Source organism: Branchiostoma belcheri, unplaced genomic scaffold (genome assembly GCF_001625305.1).
Source record: "Branchiostoma belcheri isolate BF01 breed outbred unplaced genomic scaffold, Haploidv18h27 scaffold14, whole genome shotgun sequence".
In the NCBI taxonomy this organism is placed as follows: domain Eukaryota; kingdom Metazoa; phylum Chordata; class Leptocardii; order Amphioxiformes; family Branchiostomatidae; genus Branchiostoma; species Branchiostoma belcheri.
Window position 1 is genome coordinate 3,258,454 of NW_017802824.1, and position 17,969 is coordinate 3,276,422.

The window sequence follows — 17,969 nt, forward strand, 5'->3', positions numbered from 1 at the left end:
TCAGTCTGAATTTTGTTTTCGCCATTTAACCTCAAAGTCCATTCTCTCAATCTTCTTTGCAGTATCACCTTCATGGCTTCTGATTAAGTTTTTACCAGTGACCTCTGTCTTCAGGAATAACAAACATCCCCAGGACTACTTTCGTTAAATTGACTGTCTATCGGTGGAATATGGTAGTTAGCAGCACCATATATCTGAATATTTACGGATCATAAAAATAGTAGTTGTATTGATACTGTTGCATTCCAAAGCATGGTTTGTGATACTACGAAACGGGATGCATGCGTATGCCAAAACATGGTCCATTCAAAAATATGTTTAACTCTGTAATACAAAATGGAATTCCATTCCAAAATGTGAGTTTCGTAATCATATGTTTTGCTCCAACCTAAACCTAAACCTAAATCTAAACATATACGTGCACAAACAGACAGACAGGCAGACAGGCAGACAGACAGATAGACAGAGACTAGGTTTATTTGACAGGCATAAGATGGATTCAGGTGGAATGCCTGTTGCATTCCAAAATGTGGTCCATTCCAAAATACGTTTTGGGAATAACACGTTTTGGAATGCAACAGGCACCAGACGTCACTAATAAAAAATAAAGAGGTCATTGGTAAAACACGTCATAGGTGAAACCACAAAGAGGGGTATTTTTATCATTTCATCCTTGCAATGCGAGATGTAGATATTAAATAGATTTTCATGGCTTACCCAATCACCAGGCACGTAGCAAGGCTACCCAAGCATGTGGAGAAAGTCCTACGTGTTGGACGTTGTTTATTCCTCTCTTAGAATCGATTTGATAGGCAGCCACCCCACGATGGACATACAGCTAGGAGAATAGACAGGGAAACAAGCGAAAACATTGATGTAGATTTTAAGAAAATGACGGCGTTTGACCAATGTTCGTGGAATTTTGATATACAAACTAGATATTTGAGCTTGTTTAGACGAATGGTTTGGCCATAGGTCATGTAAAGGAGCTCGAGGTTTGTGTGCCAAAACCATGGACTCCTGCACAAAACTGCAGCGGAATTTATCTAACGTAATAAGTTATTTAATAGTTATTCAAACGCTAAAAAAAGTAGGTGTTGTGATTTTTCTGTGATCTTTTATATCACTAAGGTGATTTCGTACCGGAAATCTACCACTTACTGAAAACCGGCAATTTTTTACTACCTGACAAACGTGAATGGCGTAAAGTGAAATACCACTTTGTGCCGATGAAAAAAAATTGGTGTCATTTTACTTTTTTCTTCATGAATTTTTGCAGTAGCATGCTCTGTTGTTCACCCAGGCTCGAATGAGGGCGCTCTCTTGTAAATCGAGTATACGGTGCCAGGATTTGATGTTCGAAGCTAAACACAGCGGTGTCATAGCGCCGTCTAGCGATATATGTATGAACCCCAGAAACTAAACACGTGTAAAATTTGACAGAAAATGATGCCGAGGAAGGGATCGATGTACAGAACAAGCTTTTCTTCTTGAAGACTGTGATACCTTATAGGTTTAGCAGTGGATATCACTTCAGAAAATTGTGCTAGGAGGTATTTTAAGCCATGTAATTGCAATTAAGGGGTTTGACCAATCCTACGATATAGGAATTTGCTGAATGAATGAGTACTTTCACCAAACAGATCTGTGAATGTGAATAACAGATGATGTAGTCCCACGTTCTATGTGCGTTTTCTATTCTCTATCCAGTAGGCACCCAATCATGGATGTGGAACTTTTTACTGTCTAATTCGAGCAAACCGAAGCTAAAGTGTAGCTATAGGTAAACAATAACGTTTCTAAACCAGCCAGTGTGTACATAAGCAAGACTCTTTTTACTCTAAGGAATATCCATATTTTATACTAATAAGTGTCAAGTGGTTGTTGTTGGTCAAGTAGTTGTATATCTTGATGTTTAGTGGTTTTAAAGTGCCAAATGTACTGTTTGGATCACGCGATCTGTAGATCACAACTTGCACACGGATTTTCTACCTACTAATCGTATGGCTGTAGTGACATGGCTACGTTAGAAAGACTTCGTATCCGACAGTGTGATGTTAACCGTCAAAACTTGTCTCAGCTACGTTTGTATCCAATGAACTATGGTGTTAGCATGAGAGTTCATCTGAGTTGGTAAATTACATGAAAATCCTGAAAATTAAACTATTCTCCAACTGAAAAAGAATACCGGAATTTTCAACCGAATCTCTCGGTCTTCGTCATCTATCTGACCCAAGAGCTGTAGACACGTGACTTTTCCGCACGTGTGACGTCAGCACAGGGTCAAAGTTCATCGGAAGTCGGTACCGCCCTCCCCCTGTCAAAAAGTCAATGAAGACTGAGATATTAGGTAAAAAATTCCGGTAGGTCAAGTTCTTTTTGAGTTAGAGAACAGTTTAAATTTAATTATAAACCATGATACTTGCGTCGTTTTGCTGCTATGGCATCATGTGTAACTAAATTGTTAAATGAAATTGACTGACTTTTGAAATTGACTCACGTCAGTATGTAAGATCGTGTGATCTAGCTCTATTTAAAATCTAATACTGGTTTTAAACAGTGTAAAATGTTCAAGGAATTCTTCAACAAAATGCTGTAAATCTTCAGTGAAAACTAACACTTATTACGCTGTTATTTGTATGTAGAAGGAATGCAAGTTTAGAAAAAAAATCACAAAAACAACGTTTTGTATACAAGGCCATAATGACTTGATTGTAATGATGACATCCATGTGAGCATCAATTTTTGTACAATATGAAATATGGATTTAAAGGAAGTTTGCGATCATACTGTTTTGGGGGTACTTGAAAAATGTCAGAGGTCAAACAAAAATAAGATACCAGAAGAAGGGAAGCGGGCTTCACTAGCTTGCACCACCAAGTCTTCCAAAGTCAAAGAAGATGAGCAAAATTAAGAATTCATTGTTTGCTATGCCATATTGTGTGTTTAGTCATTCTGAACACGTAGATTTCAAAATGAAGGCAGTTTTTTGCCCACCTTTTTTTTTTATTTTCATGCTCGCATCAGTTATGGGGTGCTAGGACGATGTCAGCCATATAATCGTATGAAAATAATCAAATCAGTATGGTCCAATCTACCAATCTACAAGTGGCTTGCCAGTCACTCATAACAGACGCCATAAGCACAGACAGAGCTAGCCTGGATGCCAGACCCACAACGCGCTTGCATGGCCAAATATTCAATAGCCGGCGTGCCTGGAGGAACCAGTCCTTGCAGGCCCTGGAAACAGTCTGGCATCCAGGCTAAGACAGAGGCAAAACACTGTACAGTCGGTTCTTTACCTGTTAGAAAAAAAACGTGACCCTCGTTCTACAACATGGAGATTTTTGTTACTAATGTCGACACCATGTAATTATGAGTCTATGAAGGATAATAAATATCTGTTCCACAGTAAGTGTGTATTTGATTGATTGATATAATGGTTGATTACTAGCCCGAGCCTTTTTTTTTCAGATAATTCACCCTTTTCCATTCCCAGGATTCATTCATCATTTTCACACTTCCCATAATGCCTAGTGCTGGTCACGGATATGACGTAAGAAGCGGATAGACTCCAAAAATCAGTGACATGATGAAATTTCAGTAGATATCCAGTTCTTCTTCTTCTTTCCTTTGGCAAAGCTATTAGTCTTGGTCACATATGTTAAGCAACGTTATTTGCGAGCCTATGTAGGTCACAGTCTCCAAAATGATGAATATCCAGTTGAATTTTAGCGTTAGGTTGCGGTTACTTCGATAGTCACTTACCCATGATGCACTGAGAACTGTCATGGCGCCGTGACCAGCACTAGGCATTATGGGAAGTCAATAGCGCCAGGGATGTCGGAATTTTGTTGCAGTGGGATTTTTCGATATGATGTTAAAGTTATAAAGCCTGTTTTTCTGTACTTTTTGTAATGCAGTGGGCACCAGGAAGAATAGTGTCAAATTCTCTAACACACTAGCTTCGCATAACACTATTACCACAACAAACATACAAAAAATCTTGAACAACTAGAAAGCTCTGTCATCCTTACCCTGGCTCGTACAAATCCTGTCTTTGTCTATTTTATTGAAACGTATCGCAAAGGACAATAATGTGTCTTTGTTATCACCAAATCAATGGTTGAATCACACCTTTAAGTGACCAAATAAAATATTCAAGAGACAATTTCTAAAGGTACACACTAGCATGTATTCTTCGTATGAAATACTTCGTAGCCTCCGTATCTAAACCTATATTATACCTGCCAAGTTGCTTTCAATTCTTCCCTTATGTTTCATCGTTTTTTTCTTATTTTAACGTTCAAGAAAGATACTCTCCAAGCAGAGGATGCACTAATTCTGTGACCCCGGGTCTTACAGAAAGCAGGAAAAGTTCTCCCAGAGACTTGCGACCTCAAATGTTATTTTTAACAAAGCCATGAAAGACCACAAAGGCTTCCACAAAATCATCATACATTTACCCTATCAACAAATACCGTCGCCATGTCAATGTATGTTTTTTATTGCCAGTCTTGTTTTGTGTTATACTAGTATCATAACAAACTTTTGGTGGCTAATGGTAACTGCAGTGTTGTGTACTGCCTGGCCAATTTTATGCTGTCTTTGCAGCCACCAAAAGATCTGCTTGGAGATTAAAATCAAGGAGTTTATATTCATTCTGGCAGACATCCGGATCCATTCACGAATTTTCAATGTTGTTGTAAGCTTACAGACTAAAGCTTTTAAAGAGGCACTTTAAATGACTAAGCTTCTTTAAACCATACCTTCGTAATCATCACAAAACAGAAGATTATTAAACGATAACAGGTCTCCATGCCTACTAATGTATTATTAATATTCATGGTTTGAGGTATTATGATACAAAGTGTCAATCTAATTGTAACAGTATAACTGATAAGGTCAGATTGACAATTTCTACAGGCCGGATTCATTAGTTTCGTCTAAGCCCTCTACACCGACATTGGTACCGTAGGAAGCTATTGGTGAATTCTTGTGCCAAAGCATTTTGATGAGAAAAGGGTCTGCGAATGCTGATATCTATTATTGGTAGGATACAAGGCCGGTCTTTTGTAGTGTTAGGTGATCTTTTGATCGAGTTATTTGACATATATTCAGCCGACTGCTTATCGAATTTGGGTAACTGGACCAAGGGACACCACCAACGGATGGTTCAATTTGAGATACTCACGATCACTATCTAAAGAAGGGCCATATTGACCCCAATTTTCCAAGTTCTCTATCATGATCGTGAAGGCAAATCCACAACGGTGTTTCAGCATTTGAAACTGAGAGGATAGCTGCTGTCGAGGCAAAGAGAAGGGCCAGGAAAACTTGCCAACAAAAGAAACTGAATGCACGAGTAGACTCGCCATACTCCGCGGATTAAGAGTGGCTGTCGACGTACTGTGTTGACGGGCTTGGCGGTGAGGCGCCATGACTCCAGCCGCCTGTGTGTCGGTGCTTCTCCTGGTGGTGACGGGACAGTGTGCCGGTACGCTGAGACAGTACACCGAGGAGGAAGGGCTACTGGCCATGGAGAGACAAGCCGAGGAGGAAGTGGTGAAGAACAAACGGCTGCATCTGCACTGGATTAATACTCACTACCAGGTATGTCTGACACTTGGTCTTAGAACAAACGTTATTCCAGTCGTGTATCTGTATAATTTCCCTTCAGCATAACACACAAGCTTCTGTATCTACATGTATGTCCCAAGAATATATGTATAACCACCCTTCGGTGTAACAAACCTTTTTCTGTATCTATATAGCCAGCATAACCATCCTTTGAAAAGATACACCAGCTTCTGTCTATGTATAGCCGGCATAACCGCCCTTTGGAAAAACACACAAGCTTATGTATCTGTATCTGTATACTATACTAGGTATATTATGTTAACCGCCCTTTGGAAAACACACACCAGCTTCCGTGTCTGTGTCGCCGGTATAACCGTCGGCATAACACACAAAACATAATATTCTGTATCCATATACATATAGCTGGTATATAACCGACCTGCGACATGACACACCATACTTTCAAACATATATAGATTGTTTCCATGGTTTCTTTCTATCAACTAGGATAGTCATTATCCATTTTCCATAATTTTAAAATTCACGCTAAAACGTGATTTTTGATTCAATATAGTACACAGAGCAGACCATGCTGCCAAAGACAATTTTTTGGCGACGTCTCAGGGAGGAGCCTAATGGTACAGTATTGTGTGCAGTTTGCAAGATTCTGGTACAGCCATTTTGTCCACAGGAATGGAATGTCCACAGGCATGTCTCTGACCCACATCTATGCCCAAATTTCTGGAAACCCTTGAAAAGACCTCTCTGCCAGGCTGGCCCTACTTTCTGTGACCCCGGGGCTCGTTCATTATACACTCAAGGGAGGAGTGCACTGTATCTGCCCAGACTTAACAGGTACCAAGTCCTCCTCAAAATCATGAAATGATGGCAGTGCCATGCAAAAAATAATCCTAACGTTTTCATTGCGTCTTGTTGAAGTTCTTTCTTTTTCTTCGTTGTCATCAGGTAAGCCACTCCACCCAATGTGCTCAACTCTGCCGCCTTACGTCGGACTGCAAATCCTACCAGTATCGCCAGGGGGACGGACGTTGTGAAATCAACAATGCAACAATCGCAGATTTTCCTTCTGACTCCAAAATCGAGAACGGATGGAGCTACTACCTGCGTCAGGCGATCTTATTTTTTGTAAGTCGGTATTAAGCGCCGTCGAAAAAAAAATATTCTGGATGAGGAAATCTGTCTGATATTAATTTTACTGTCATTTCTTGCTACATTTTTGCCATCATTTCATACTTAAAGCGCGTTCACAAGCAAGCTACGTGAGGAGTGCCTTTATTTTTGGGTACCACCAATAAATAGCTACGACACGAAACAAGCGAGCGTTTTCTGTGAGCAACATTGAATTTTTGTCTTACAGATATCAGTATGATATGTGTTTGGGTTGAGTTAAATTACTACATTAAACTGACCAGAAAAGTAATTTTGAAAATCTAGTTTAGATCTAGCTGCCCTGAAATCATTCTGAGGGCATTTAACAGTTGCGAGCCATTTGATGTTTATTGATCAAATTAAGCAGTTGGTTTTCCTTTCAATATCTCTCAATAATAAGTATTCTTCAACAAACTACAGGGCATCTGGAATCCCTGTCACAAAGGGGGCGCCCCCTGTCGAAACGGCGGGATCTGCACCTCTCTCCTCCTGAAGACGCCCCAGACCGTCCCGAACCACTGCCGGCCGACCTGCGTCTGTCCCGCCGGGTTCCACGGGGATAACTGTGAGATAGAAGAACAGCCTATAGAAGGTAAATAAGTCACTGTCATACATAGCGGAATTCGGCATCCCAAACACTTCTGAACTTTCCCAACCCTGGTTAGGAGTATGTAAGTATTTATGTTAAAACTTTTGATTTAACACAAAAAAGTTCACCTAGAGCTTTCGGCCAGTCACTCAGGTCTTCCTCAGTAGACTGACCCAGTGGGGCTTGTCACGTGGCTTCTTTGAAGTGTGACGTCAACACTGGGTCAAAGGTATCTGGTAGACGATGTCGGCCCCCGTCGCGGTTCATGTAACTACCAACACAGATGAACTTTCATGATAGTATGATCTTCTGCATCTGTTGTAAAATTAAAATTAATATTGATATATTTATAAATCTCACTTTCTTGTAGATGACCCACTTGATTGGAAGCAACATGGATCGTCTTTCTTCAAGGTCGTCACAGACAAAGTTAAGACGTACTCGGAGGCAAGATCCGCCTGTGCTGAGGAGGGGGCAACCCTCGGCACGGTGAAAGATCAAGAGACTCACGACTTCATAATTTCTCTGAAAAACACGCTTGAAGAAAATGCGAGGATCTGGATTGGGTTAAACGACATTGACATGGAAGGCAGTTTTATATGGGAGGACGGCAGCCCAATTGGAGGATTTAATAAATGGGGTCCGGCTCAGCCAAATGATAAGAATAATCAAGATTGCGTCCAGGTTACAGCGCAAAATTTGTGGGGCGACGCCGATTGCGACGATGGAAAAGGCTACCTCTGTGAGAAAAGTAAGACAATCCCAAATTGTCTGTAAATTAGAACATGGCCACTACCACATAATTTAATCCAACATGGAAAAATCACATCGATCTTATTAGTAAAAAAATATCCAAGAACATTGGTATTATACGGAAAGTAGGAAATCTTTTATCTCCTAAAACATTTATCACTCTCTATTATAGTCTTATCTATCCTTACTTAAGTTATTGTAATATTATATGGGCAAGTACGTACACTACATCACTTAAACCGCTTTTTTTGCTTCAGAAACGATACATCAGGATAGCGTCAAAAGTTCCATTCACTTTCCCTACTGCACCATTGTTTAAAAAGCTCAAAATACTGTCCATAAATGACATAAATAAACTACAAACAAGTCTTTTAATGTACAAGATAATGAATAAATGTCCTTGCCTTCCTGAAACCTTCCACGACACCTACACCTTCTTATTAAACTCAGACATCCACAACCACTTTACACGCCAATGCAATTATTTAAGGCCATCCAATGCGAAATCGAATCTCCGTCAATTTACAATCACGTACAGAGGCCCAACAATTTGGAACAACCTAAGTAGAACTTTACAAATTAGTCCCTCCGTCACCATTTTCAAAAATTATACTAAAGCAACTTTCATAAATAACCCCACACATTCTTAATTTTTGTTTAAGTTTCCTTGTTTACTACTTTTCATTACTACTTTTCATAATTGTAGATAGTATTGTATCGTATTGTATTTTATTGTTTTGTTTCATTTACCCGTTACCTAGTAAGTTATTTCTTATTTATCCGATTAATTTGAATTGTTAATTAAGTTATGAAGGGAGGCCTCCTCATAAGCATTTTATGCTTCCGGCCTCCCTGCACTGTCACATTTCATTTATATTGTCTTGTGTCTGTATTTTGTTTTAAAGTGCGAATAAAAACTGAAACTGAAACTGAAAACCCCTCAGCCAATGAGAGCCCTTCATTTTCTGTGTCTAAATCCCCATAGTGCAAAAAGGTGTCACACTATAAAAAAAATGTGGTACTATCCCAAAGGTGTGTTTGTTGCTAGTTGTACCACATGTTGAAACAGTAACACCTATCTTCAGTGCAAAGTGAACCGGTGTTTTGAACAGAATCTCTCGGTCTTCATCAGTTACCTGACTCCAGTGCTGTAGACACGTGTTTTTTTTTACCCACGTTTGAGTGTGACGTCAGCACTGGGTCAAAGTTCGTCTGAAGTCGGTACCGCCCCCCGTCCGTCACTCGGATCAGATAGCAGATGAAAGCTGAGAGATTCAGTCAGAAATTCCGGTCAGTCAAAGCTGGAAAAATTTCTCATTACAAATGTTTTCTGTTTCATTTTTTAATATACGTTCGATACATATTTTTAAGTAAATAACAACAGTAAAAGTAAATAAAAACAATGAACAGTGCATGACAACACAGTCGTGTTCACAATTTAACAGGGCAAACATGTTGTTTTGTCACAGGAGTGTACGAATGGTCCCAGGTGTCGGTGATCGGTTCCTCGGGAACCCCCATGACTCCCATGCACGATGCGGCCAGGACCCTGGACGGTGATCCGGAGACTTACTGGTACCCGGCACGTCTGGAGCAGCACTTCAACTACTGGTACATCATCTACGACATCGGGGAGAGCCACGAGCTGTCCAGGATCGGTCTGAACAACTACGGAGACACCGTTCACGACGTCAAGGTAGCAGAACAGTCTTCTTCTTAGATTTTGTGGCCTGTATATATAGGTGAGACTGCATACTGGGAATGGGTGATCATGTAGTATGTAGGGTGTTGCTAGTCTGTATCATGTTTTAAGTTCAGTAAGGGTGTAGAGGTAGAGGCAGGAGTTTGGAACTTAAACTGTCCAAGGTGGGGAAGGCGATGACCTATGGGGATTTCTATAGTTAAGGACCTCAAGGTGATTCAGTTCGATGGGGGTAAATAAGAATTATATACTCGGGTGCACTACCGAAAATCGCAAAATGAATTTGTTAGAGTTTAGGTGTAATATATTGAAAGCAAGCGCCCAACGTCCTGCGGAGGTCAACTGAACTGCAGCCGGTAGTTCAGTTGGTAGTGGTGTAGTGGTCAAATTTGACTCAAATATTACTCAAATTCTATTCGATTCATATAGAAAGGTACGCAGATTCTAATCTGGTTAGACTGCCAGCTACATGCCTTATATGGACTTTGTTAATTAAGTTATTACGGATGACCAATGAGAGCGCAGTGTAAATCATAGTATGTTCTGCGACCTCAAGGAATTCAGACTGCAGGCGTCAGACAGTTGCGATCAGCCCGACTGGAAGGACGTCCTGACGGTCACTGATGTGGCAGCCGGCTCCAACGCCACCCAGGAGTTTACCGGGTTCACGAAAACGTCTCCGTACTGGAGGGTGCTGATCACGGAAACACACTCGGGCTGGCCGCCGTTCCTGGTGGGGATAGAGTTTCCTGAAGTACCGGCAGGTGATTCTCTCGTTTAGTAAAGCTGCCTGCAAAATTTTTGGCGACGCCTCAGGGGCGAACTGTAATTATCATTGTAGTTTACCAGGTTCACGGAAACGTCTTATTACTTGAGAGTGCGGATCACGGAAAACACTCAGTCCTTTCCTGTTGGAGGTAGAATTGCCTGAAGTACAATGTACCGGCAAGTGATTCTCTCATTTAAACGTAAAGCTGCCTGCAAAATTTTGGCGACGCCTCAGGGGCGAAGTTGTTGGTATAGTAATGGAATTACCATTTGGGGTGCTGATTACGGAAATACACTCGGGCTGGTCGCCGTTACTGGCAGGGATAGAGTTTCCTGAAGTACCGGCAGGTGATTCTCTCGTTTAAACGTAAAGCTGCCTGCAAAATTTTGGCGACGCTTTAGGGCCGAAGTCGTTGGTATAGTACTACAATTAACATTTGGGGTCAACCCAATTTGGCTTAAAGAGATAATATATATATATGTTAAACACCTGTACATTCGGCTTATGCTTAGTTGCTGATCAATAATGTTCCTACTTTTTTTTCTCACAGTAACAAGTTATCAGTCGTGCCAGACCGTAGATACAGAGAGTGGCGGTGAGGTGCGAAATCTGATGTACCCAAAGGTACGAGGCTAGACAAAACGCCATTTTCTGCATCAGATAGATATATAAAAGGCTGTTTTGTTACAAGAAGAAACTCATGATTATCCCCACTCAATTATAACATTATATTATGCTAGCCCTTACTGTTTTAGTAATTAGTAATGACAATGTTTCGTTCTTTTCCAAGCCGTCCTCCTACTCCTGTGAGGCTTTGGTGACCATTGGCAGCCAGCAGACGATGGAACTGACATTCGGCAGTCCATTCTCCATGGACTATCATCCCGACTGCCGATTTGACTACGTAGAGGTACATGTTTTCCACCTGTTCTAAATTTGCCTGTATCTTTCATTCTCATTTGCATGGTTAGGATTTTTTAATATAGTCGAATACTCCCCATCAAGCCAATGCAAGTTGAAAAGAACATGGGGGTAATGGTGTGACCATCTTGGTTGAATAGGCATATACTTAACAATGCAATGAGAATTAAACTGTTCTCTAACTCAATATGATGACTCACCGAATCGCTCGGTCTTCATCAGCTTTCTGACCCGAGTGCTGTGGTATAGACACGTGATTTTTCCGCATGTGCGACGCCTCACCTGGTACAAGTTTGTCGGAAGTCGGTACCGCCCCCCGTCCCGTTCAGAGAATAGTTTAATTCTGCAATATGTAGTTTACCAACTCAGATGAACTTTCATGCTAATACTGAACTATATAGGCACTTTGCTTTACTCCTCCAGTGTTTAGCCTTTCGTTCACAACTAATGTGTTACGATTTTGCAGCTGTTTGACTATGTAGGTGAGCAGTGGGTGAGCATGGGGAGGTTCTGTGGGCGCTCACGGCCTAGCGAGGTCATCCGTTCCCATGGAAACGCAGTGAAGGTCGTATTCCACGCAGACGGCAGCGTTCCTTCTCTCTTCTCTCTCGCCTGGCAGCCAATATACGGTAAGTGTAATACATCCGTGAACTAGGAAGGTAACATTTGCAAAGCAAATACATGATGTTTACCTTCGCATATGGTCTTCTCTGTTCATTCTTACTCAAATACATTCACATATATGGTGACAGGAGTCTAAATCCCCCCTACTATAAAATTGCAAAATTATGTAACCCAACACCAGTTACCATGGTGAGAGACAGTCTAGTTGACCAGGTCAGAGGTAAGTGTTTGAAAACGGAAGAAGAAGAGGAAACTTAGCAAAAACAATATGTTTTCCTTCGGTAAACATAATTATCAAGAAATCAGAATTATTTACAACCGCTTAGAAATATGTATGCCGCAACTGACAGACTATCTGCTCTCACATTTTCAGCAACATCGAACAGGACAGGCGTGAACGGCTGTAGCGCCCTCTACGTAACAGGTAAGGAATTGCATGTTGAGGATTTCGGAATTAAAATATCAAGATCAGGCAACAATTATATATTCGCCATGTAACTGACCTGAGGGCAATATGCACTGGAAAGGTATATAAGTGAGAACTTTGTGCACTTGTGTCATTTAGCCTCTGTACACTTGAAGAAGCCACACAGTCGAAACCGGTCGTGTGACAGGCTGAATAAAAGTTCTAAACGGGAACTATGCGGCTCCAGATGTTTTACTGAGGGACGACTGCGTGTCGGTTAGCTTGAGGAATGAATCCCCTCTACTATATACTGCGGTTAATGTTGATTGTTGACCCAATCGTCTGTGAATTCCCTGTAGCTTGCGATTCAGCCCTGGGAATGGAAACAGGAGATATCCCAGACACCAGCATCTCAGCGTCATCTGAGTATAACAGCGGGCATTGCAGGATAGTTCAGGGCCGGTTGAACAGGGCTTCGCATTACGCCTGGTGTGCTGCTCAGAGCAATCAGGGCCAGTGGCTACAGGTGGGGAGAATATATCATTAACGTTAACGTTACACGTACCCGTTCACATTAATGATAACACGGTAGGGAATAGTGGTCATGACTTCCAAAAATGTGTTTAGCATTATATTTTCCACATAATCAAAGAGAACTGGAGCAAATATAACAGAAGGCTATTTCCTTGTGTTAAAAATAACCAAAGCCCCTGCTGTGGTCCGTGGATTGTGATATTTTTTCTGTTCGTCTACAAATGCGCTACATTAAGTGTCTGTCACACATTCATAACTTTCCCCCGACCACCAACCAACCATGTTCGAGAGCAGTCTGACCAGATTAAGGCCGCGCCTGCTTTTCTATGCGAATTAAATTTGAGTTAAATTTGAGTAAAACTTGTCCCCGACCATGCCTCGGGCACTAACAGCCAACCGAGACCAAACCTTTGCCGAACTTCGCGTCTACCCGAATCTTTTGCACATTTTGAAAACATTTTGTTGGTGTCGCTTCTGTGTCACATTTGACCTTAGGTTGACCTTGGAAGTGCAACTGTCTCCGGGGTCGTCACCCAAGGTCGCAGAGGTGCCAACCAGTACGTGAAGAAATACAAGCTCTCGTTCAGCGGAGACGGCGACTCCTGGACAACCTACAAAGACACTGACGGCTCAGACAAGGTATGGCTACTCCAACAACGATCTTTGTAGACACGACAAAAGTACGGGAACTATCGTAATGTCTACTGCAACTAAACATAATACAAACTAGAAAAGTAACATTTGCAAAGCAAATGCATAATGTTTACCTTCGGATATGGTCTGCTCTGTTAATTCTTACTCAAACACATTCACATACATGTATATGGTGACAGGAGTCTAAATGCCTACAATGAAATTGCCACATTGTGTGTGTGTGTGTGTGTCACATTGTGTAACCCGACATCAGTTACTATGGTGACAGACGTAAACAAAAGAGGCCATTGGCCAGGTCAGAGATTAGTGTTTGGAGAAGAAATGGAAATGGAGCAAAAACAATATGTTTTCCTTCGGTAAACATAATAATTGGATACAAATGAATTAGCATTAGTACAATGTACAATCCTGTTTTGCTTTGCGCAATTAGTCATAGTCTTTTGAGACTAATATGCACGTACAATCCATGTAACCAATGTTTATAATGTAAAGGATATCTCCTTATATGTATTAAACGTGTCAATTGGATGGAGTGTGTAAAATTCTAATGAGCAAGTGGAAAGGACGTTGAATCGTTTGTGCGTTAGAACAACCTATGATAAAGTGAGACATATGATATATGGATGAATGAATAAATGAATGAATGAATCGAGACGTTTTATGTACATTTCATCCCATTGGGCAAAAACAGGTGAAAAAGAAATTAAGGAGGAAATAAGAGACAATCCAGGCCTCATAACGATTAATGGTTATATATACAAGATGAAATCATAAAACATATAGTGTCTGTACCATTCATGTTTCATATTCACCAGTTATGAACTGTTGTCCAGGTGTTCAATGGTAACAAGAATGACCGGGACGCAGTTACCCAGACTCTCCCCTCGCCTGTCACCACTCGGTACATCCGGTTTGTACCCCAGACCTGGCACGGTCATGTCTCTTTGAGGGTGGAGATCCTGGGCTGCTACGGTGAGCATGTAGTTATGGGGTACATTATGTAACATTTTTGCACCAAAAATTAAAATATTTCAAGGCTGAACAAACTTTAAGGTTGGACGTGCACGTGTCTATCAGAAAATTGACCATCTTTCCTGAAGCGCACTGGCCTTCGGGATGCGTGGCGTCAGTAGTGGGTCAATGGTGCCTGGAAGTCGGGCGTGGCGTCGGGTGGTGTAGTGGTTAGAGCAATCGACTGTGAACCGGGAGACCCGGGTTCGATTCCGAGTCGTACCTGTCTGAACATGCGCCCCGACGTTGTGCCCTTGGGAAAGGCACTTTACACGAATTTCCTCACTCCACCCAGGTGTGAATGGGTACCTAACTTCGGTTGGGGAAAGTCGTATTGAGGTCACCTTGTGGCGCCGAATGGCAGCCGCACAGACCCTTGCGACAGTTCCACAAAAAAAATTGTGGAACAAATATGCATATGTGTATCATGTGTATTATTTGATTGTTGTAATTGTTGTGATTTGTATTGATTATTGTGATACCCTGCATCAATTCAGCCGTATAAAGGCTGCGACCGCACGGGTACCGTTTGAACAATAAAAAACCATTTATTAAAAAGTCGATGCCTGCGGCTGTCCTAATTCAACGTTGGTGGATGAAAGAAAATTTCCTCCTTTACGTTTCTTGTGAGGTAGTCTCACTCTAAATGATATCAACAGATTATGAAGAAAGTTTAAACTGTAATTTCCAACAGAAAAAAAGCACCCGAATTCTGTAACGCCACGTCATGCATGCGCAGATGACACACATCACATGACCCGATGAGCAGTGGGTCATGGGTTGCAGAAAGTCTGTGGCGCCCCCCGTCTTTGTTGAGGGGTGGTTGTAATGTCCAATCTTTTTGTTGGAAATTACATTTTAAACTTTAATTGTGATGACTTCTACCAACACAGGTGAACTGTCCAGATGATATCAACATATCTTTGTTATCATGTAATTTAATGACTACAATGTGGGTGAAGAAATATGTATGGAAACGGCACGTGATGTTCAGTTACCATTAGTGTCACAATGTTTTTATGCCGTTTTTTAATAGTGTGTCCCCGTCTGACGGCTCCTACAAACGGGAACATGACCACAAACTCCTACCAGGACGTTGTTGACTTTACCTGCAGCACAGGGTACAGACTGCAGGGCATCTCTACTGTAACCTGCCAAGCTGACGGCCAGTGGACTTCAAGCGAACCTACTTGTACTGGTAAGCTATCTTGCGTATACTATATTCACACATTAAACATATAAGTAGCCGCATAGATATAAGCGCCACGTATCTGTAACTGGTGTAGACTCATGTAATGGGATGGCTCTTGTAGCAAGAAAACATTTAGTTCTCGAACTGGTAAAAATTATCGATTCGATAAAATTAGAAGTGCTTGACATATCTTCACCATGATAGAGGACTCTGAAATCAACCTTTAGTTCAGTGGTTGCCAAGTCATTGATTAACAAAAGTTAGCAGATAGTTCATGACCCTTGATAGAGAACTCTGAAATCAACTTTTAATTGAGTCATTAGCAAAAGTTTGCAGATAGCCGAAGACTGAGAGATTCACTCGAAAATTCCGGACCGGGTGTCATTTTTTTTAGTTGGGGAACAGTTTTATTTCTTATTATTTCATTAACAGCAAGATGAACTTTCCTGCTTATATTATTGCTCATAGTTTGTCAGGATCCTTTGGGGATGGAGTCCAGAGCCATCCCGAACAGCGCCATCACGGCATCATCTGAATACGAGCATAACGACGGACATCACCCGTACTACGGCAGGCTGAACAGCAGCGACGGACTGCAGGCCTGGTGTGCAGCTACTGCACGACATGTGGCCGGAGAATGGCTTCAGGTTCGAAATGTTTAGAATATATCAATTGTGTTTTAACTGACCACGAACTCGAACCTGTCTCGTAGTGGTCACTAAATCGTAATCATGTACCAAATTTCATGCACTACATATTTTGTACAATGTATGTGTAAAATGTGTGTAGATTTATTAGGACTTAAAAGGATGTAGACTTTATTTTTGTTAGATTTTATGTCTGACCCTTTCATCTTTCCTAGAGACCTCAATAAATAGTACTAGTGACCTGCAGGCCTATTTGGGCTTCTTGTTAATAAAGTAAAGTTCAAACAAACAAACAAACAAACAAACAATGTTTTCTATACCAAACGGAAAAAAATTCTAGACGTCTATAAATCCATTTGTCGTTTGAGATCTATGAACTGTAACGTTTTTGAATGAAAGACAGTTCAGGATGCCGTTACTGTCCATATTGTGCAGGTTGACTTAGGAGGAGCAGCGATAGTGTACGGAGTCATCACACAGGGGCGGAACACTATATATAACCAGTGTGTGACGTCATACAAGCTGCAGTTCAGCTGGGACGAAAGCTCCTGGACAACCTACAAGGACTCTGACGGGACAGATAAGGTACGGCCGTCTGGTCAGATTTTAATTTGTTCGCCTTGTTGTATACACGTAGGCAGACATTTTGTTGGGGGATTCTGCCCGTACGTGTCACACATTTAGAACCAACCAACCAAGTTTGGCTAAAGTTCGTGAACGTCTAGCTAGATTTAAGCCATTCCTACCTTTCTATAGGGACTGAATTTGAGTTAAATTTGAGTCAAGCTTGACCCACGAAGACGCCCCGAGTTCCCGAGCACTGCTGGCCTAACCAACCAACAATGAAAACCAACCAACAATGACCGATCCACACCACTGGCGTAGCCAACCTCGCAGGACACCAGCCAGCCGCATCCGACATTGCTCAAGAACTGCTAACCATGATTGGGGGAGTTCGACAGTGTTTCGGAAAGCTATATTTTGCCATCAGTGTAACAATGGCTTTAAAGACTTGTGAGATTCCTCAACTGAAGCTGCTTCAAAATGAGGAATCCAATACAGTGAAGCTTAAAACACGATATTCTATTTTCTTGACATAGATTTTGACAGCGAACACGGATGGAGAAACGGCGGTAACTCAACTTCTCCACCAACAAGTCACCACGAGATACGTCCGCTTCGTTGTCCAGACTTGGAACAACCACATCTGCATGAGAGTGGAGGTCCTGGGCTGTATGAATGCCGGTGAGTACACAGTCGATACTGTACATCAGTACGTGCACAGCTAGTACGAAAAGGCACTATCTAAGGCTGTGTTTGCGTATAAATTTCAGGGTAGAGACTTTGATATGGTAGAACTAATGATTCTACCGACAGAGAGGATGATACCTGTTGCTATGTACCAATGCGCAGCATA

The 17,969-nt window shown here is 41.5% G+C and overlaps 1 protein-coding gene across 1 annotated transcript; it reads left to right on the forward strand.

Moving 5' to 3' along the window:
- The first annotated feature begins 12,438 nt into the window (after positions 1 to 12,438).
- Positions 12,439 to 16,567, forward strand: LOC109464551 (lactadherin-like). Its single transcript, XM_019761554.1, has 6 exons — positions 12,439 to 12,532; positions 12,874 to 13,040; positions 13,544 to 13,687; positions 14,536 to 14,674; positions 15,750 to 15,911; positions 16,374 to 16,567. The coding sequence occupies exons 1-6, from the start codon at positions 12,439 to 12,441 to the stop codon at positions 16,565 to 16,567; spliced, it is 900 nt and encodes a 299-aa protein (XP_019617113.1).
- Positions 16,568 to 17,969: the final 1,402 nt, after the last annotated feature.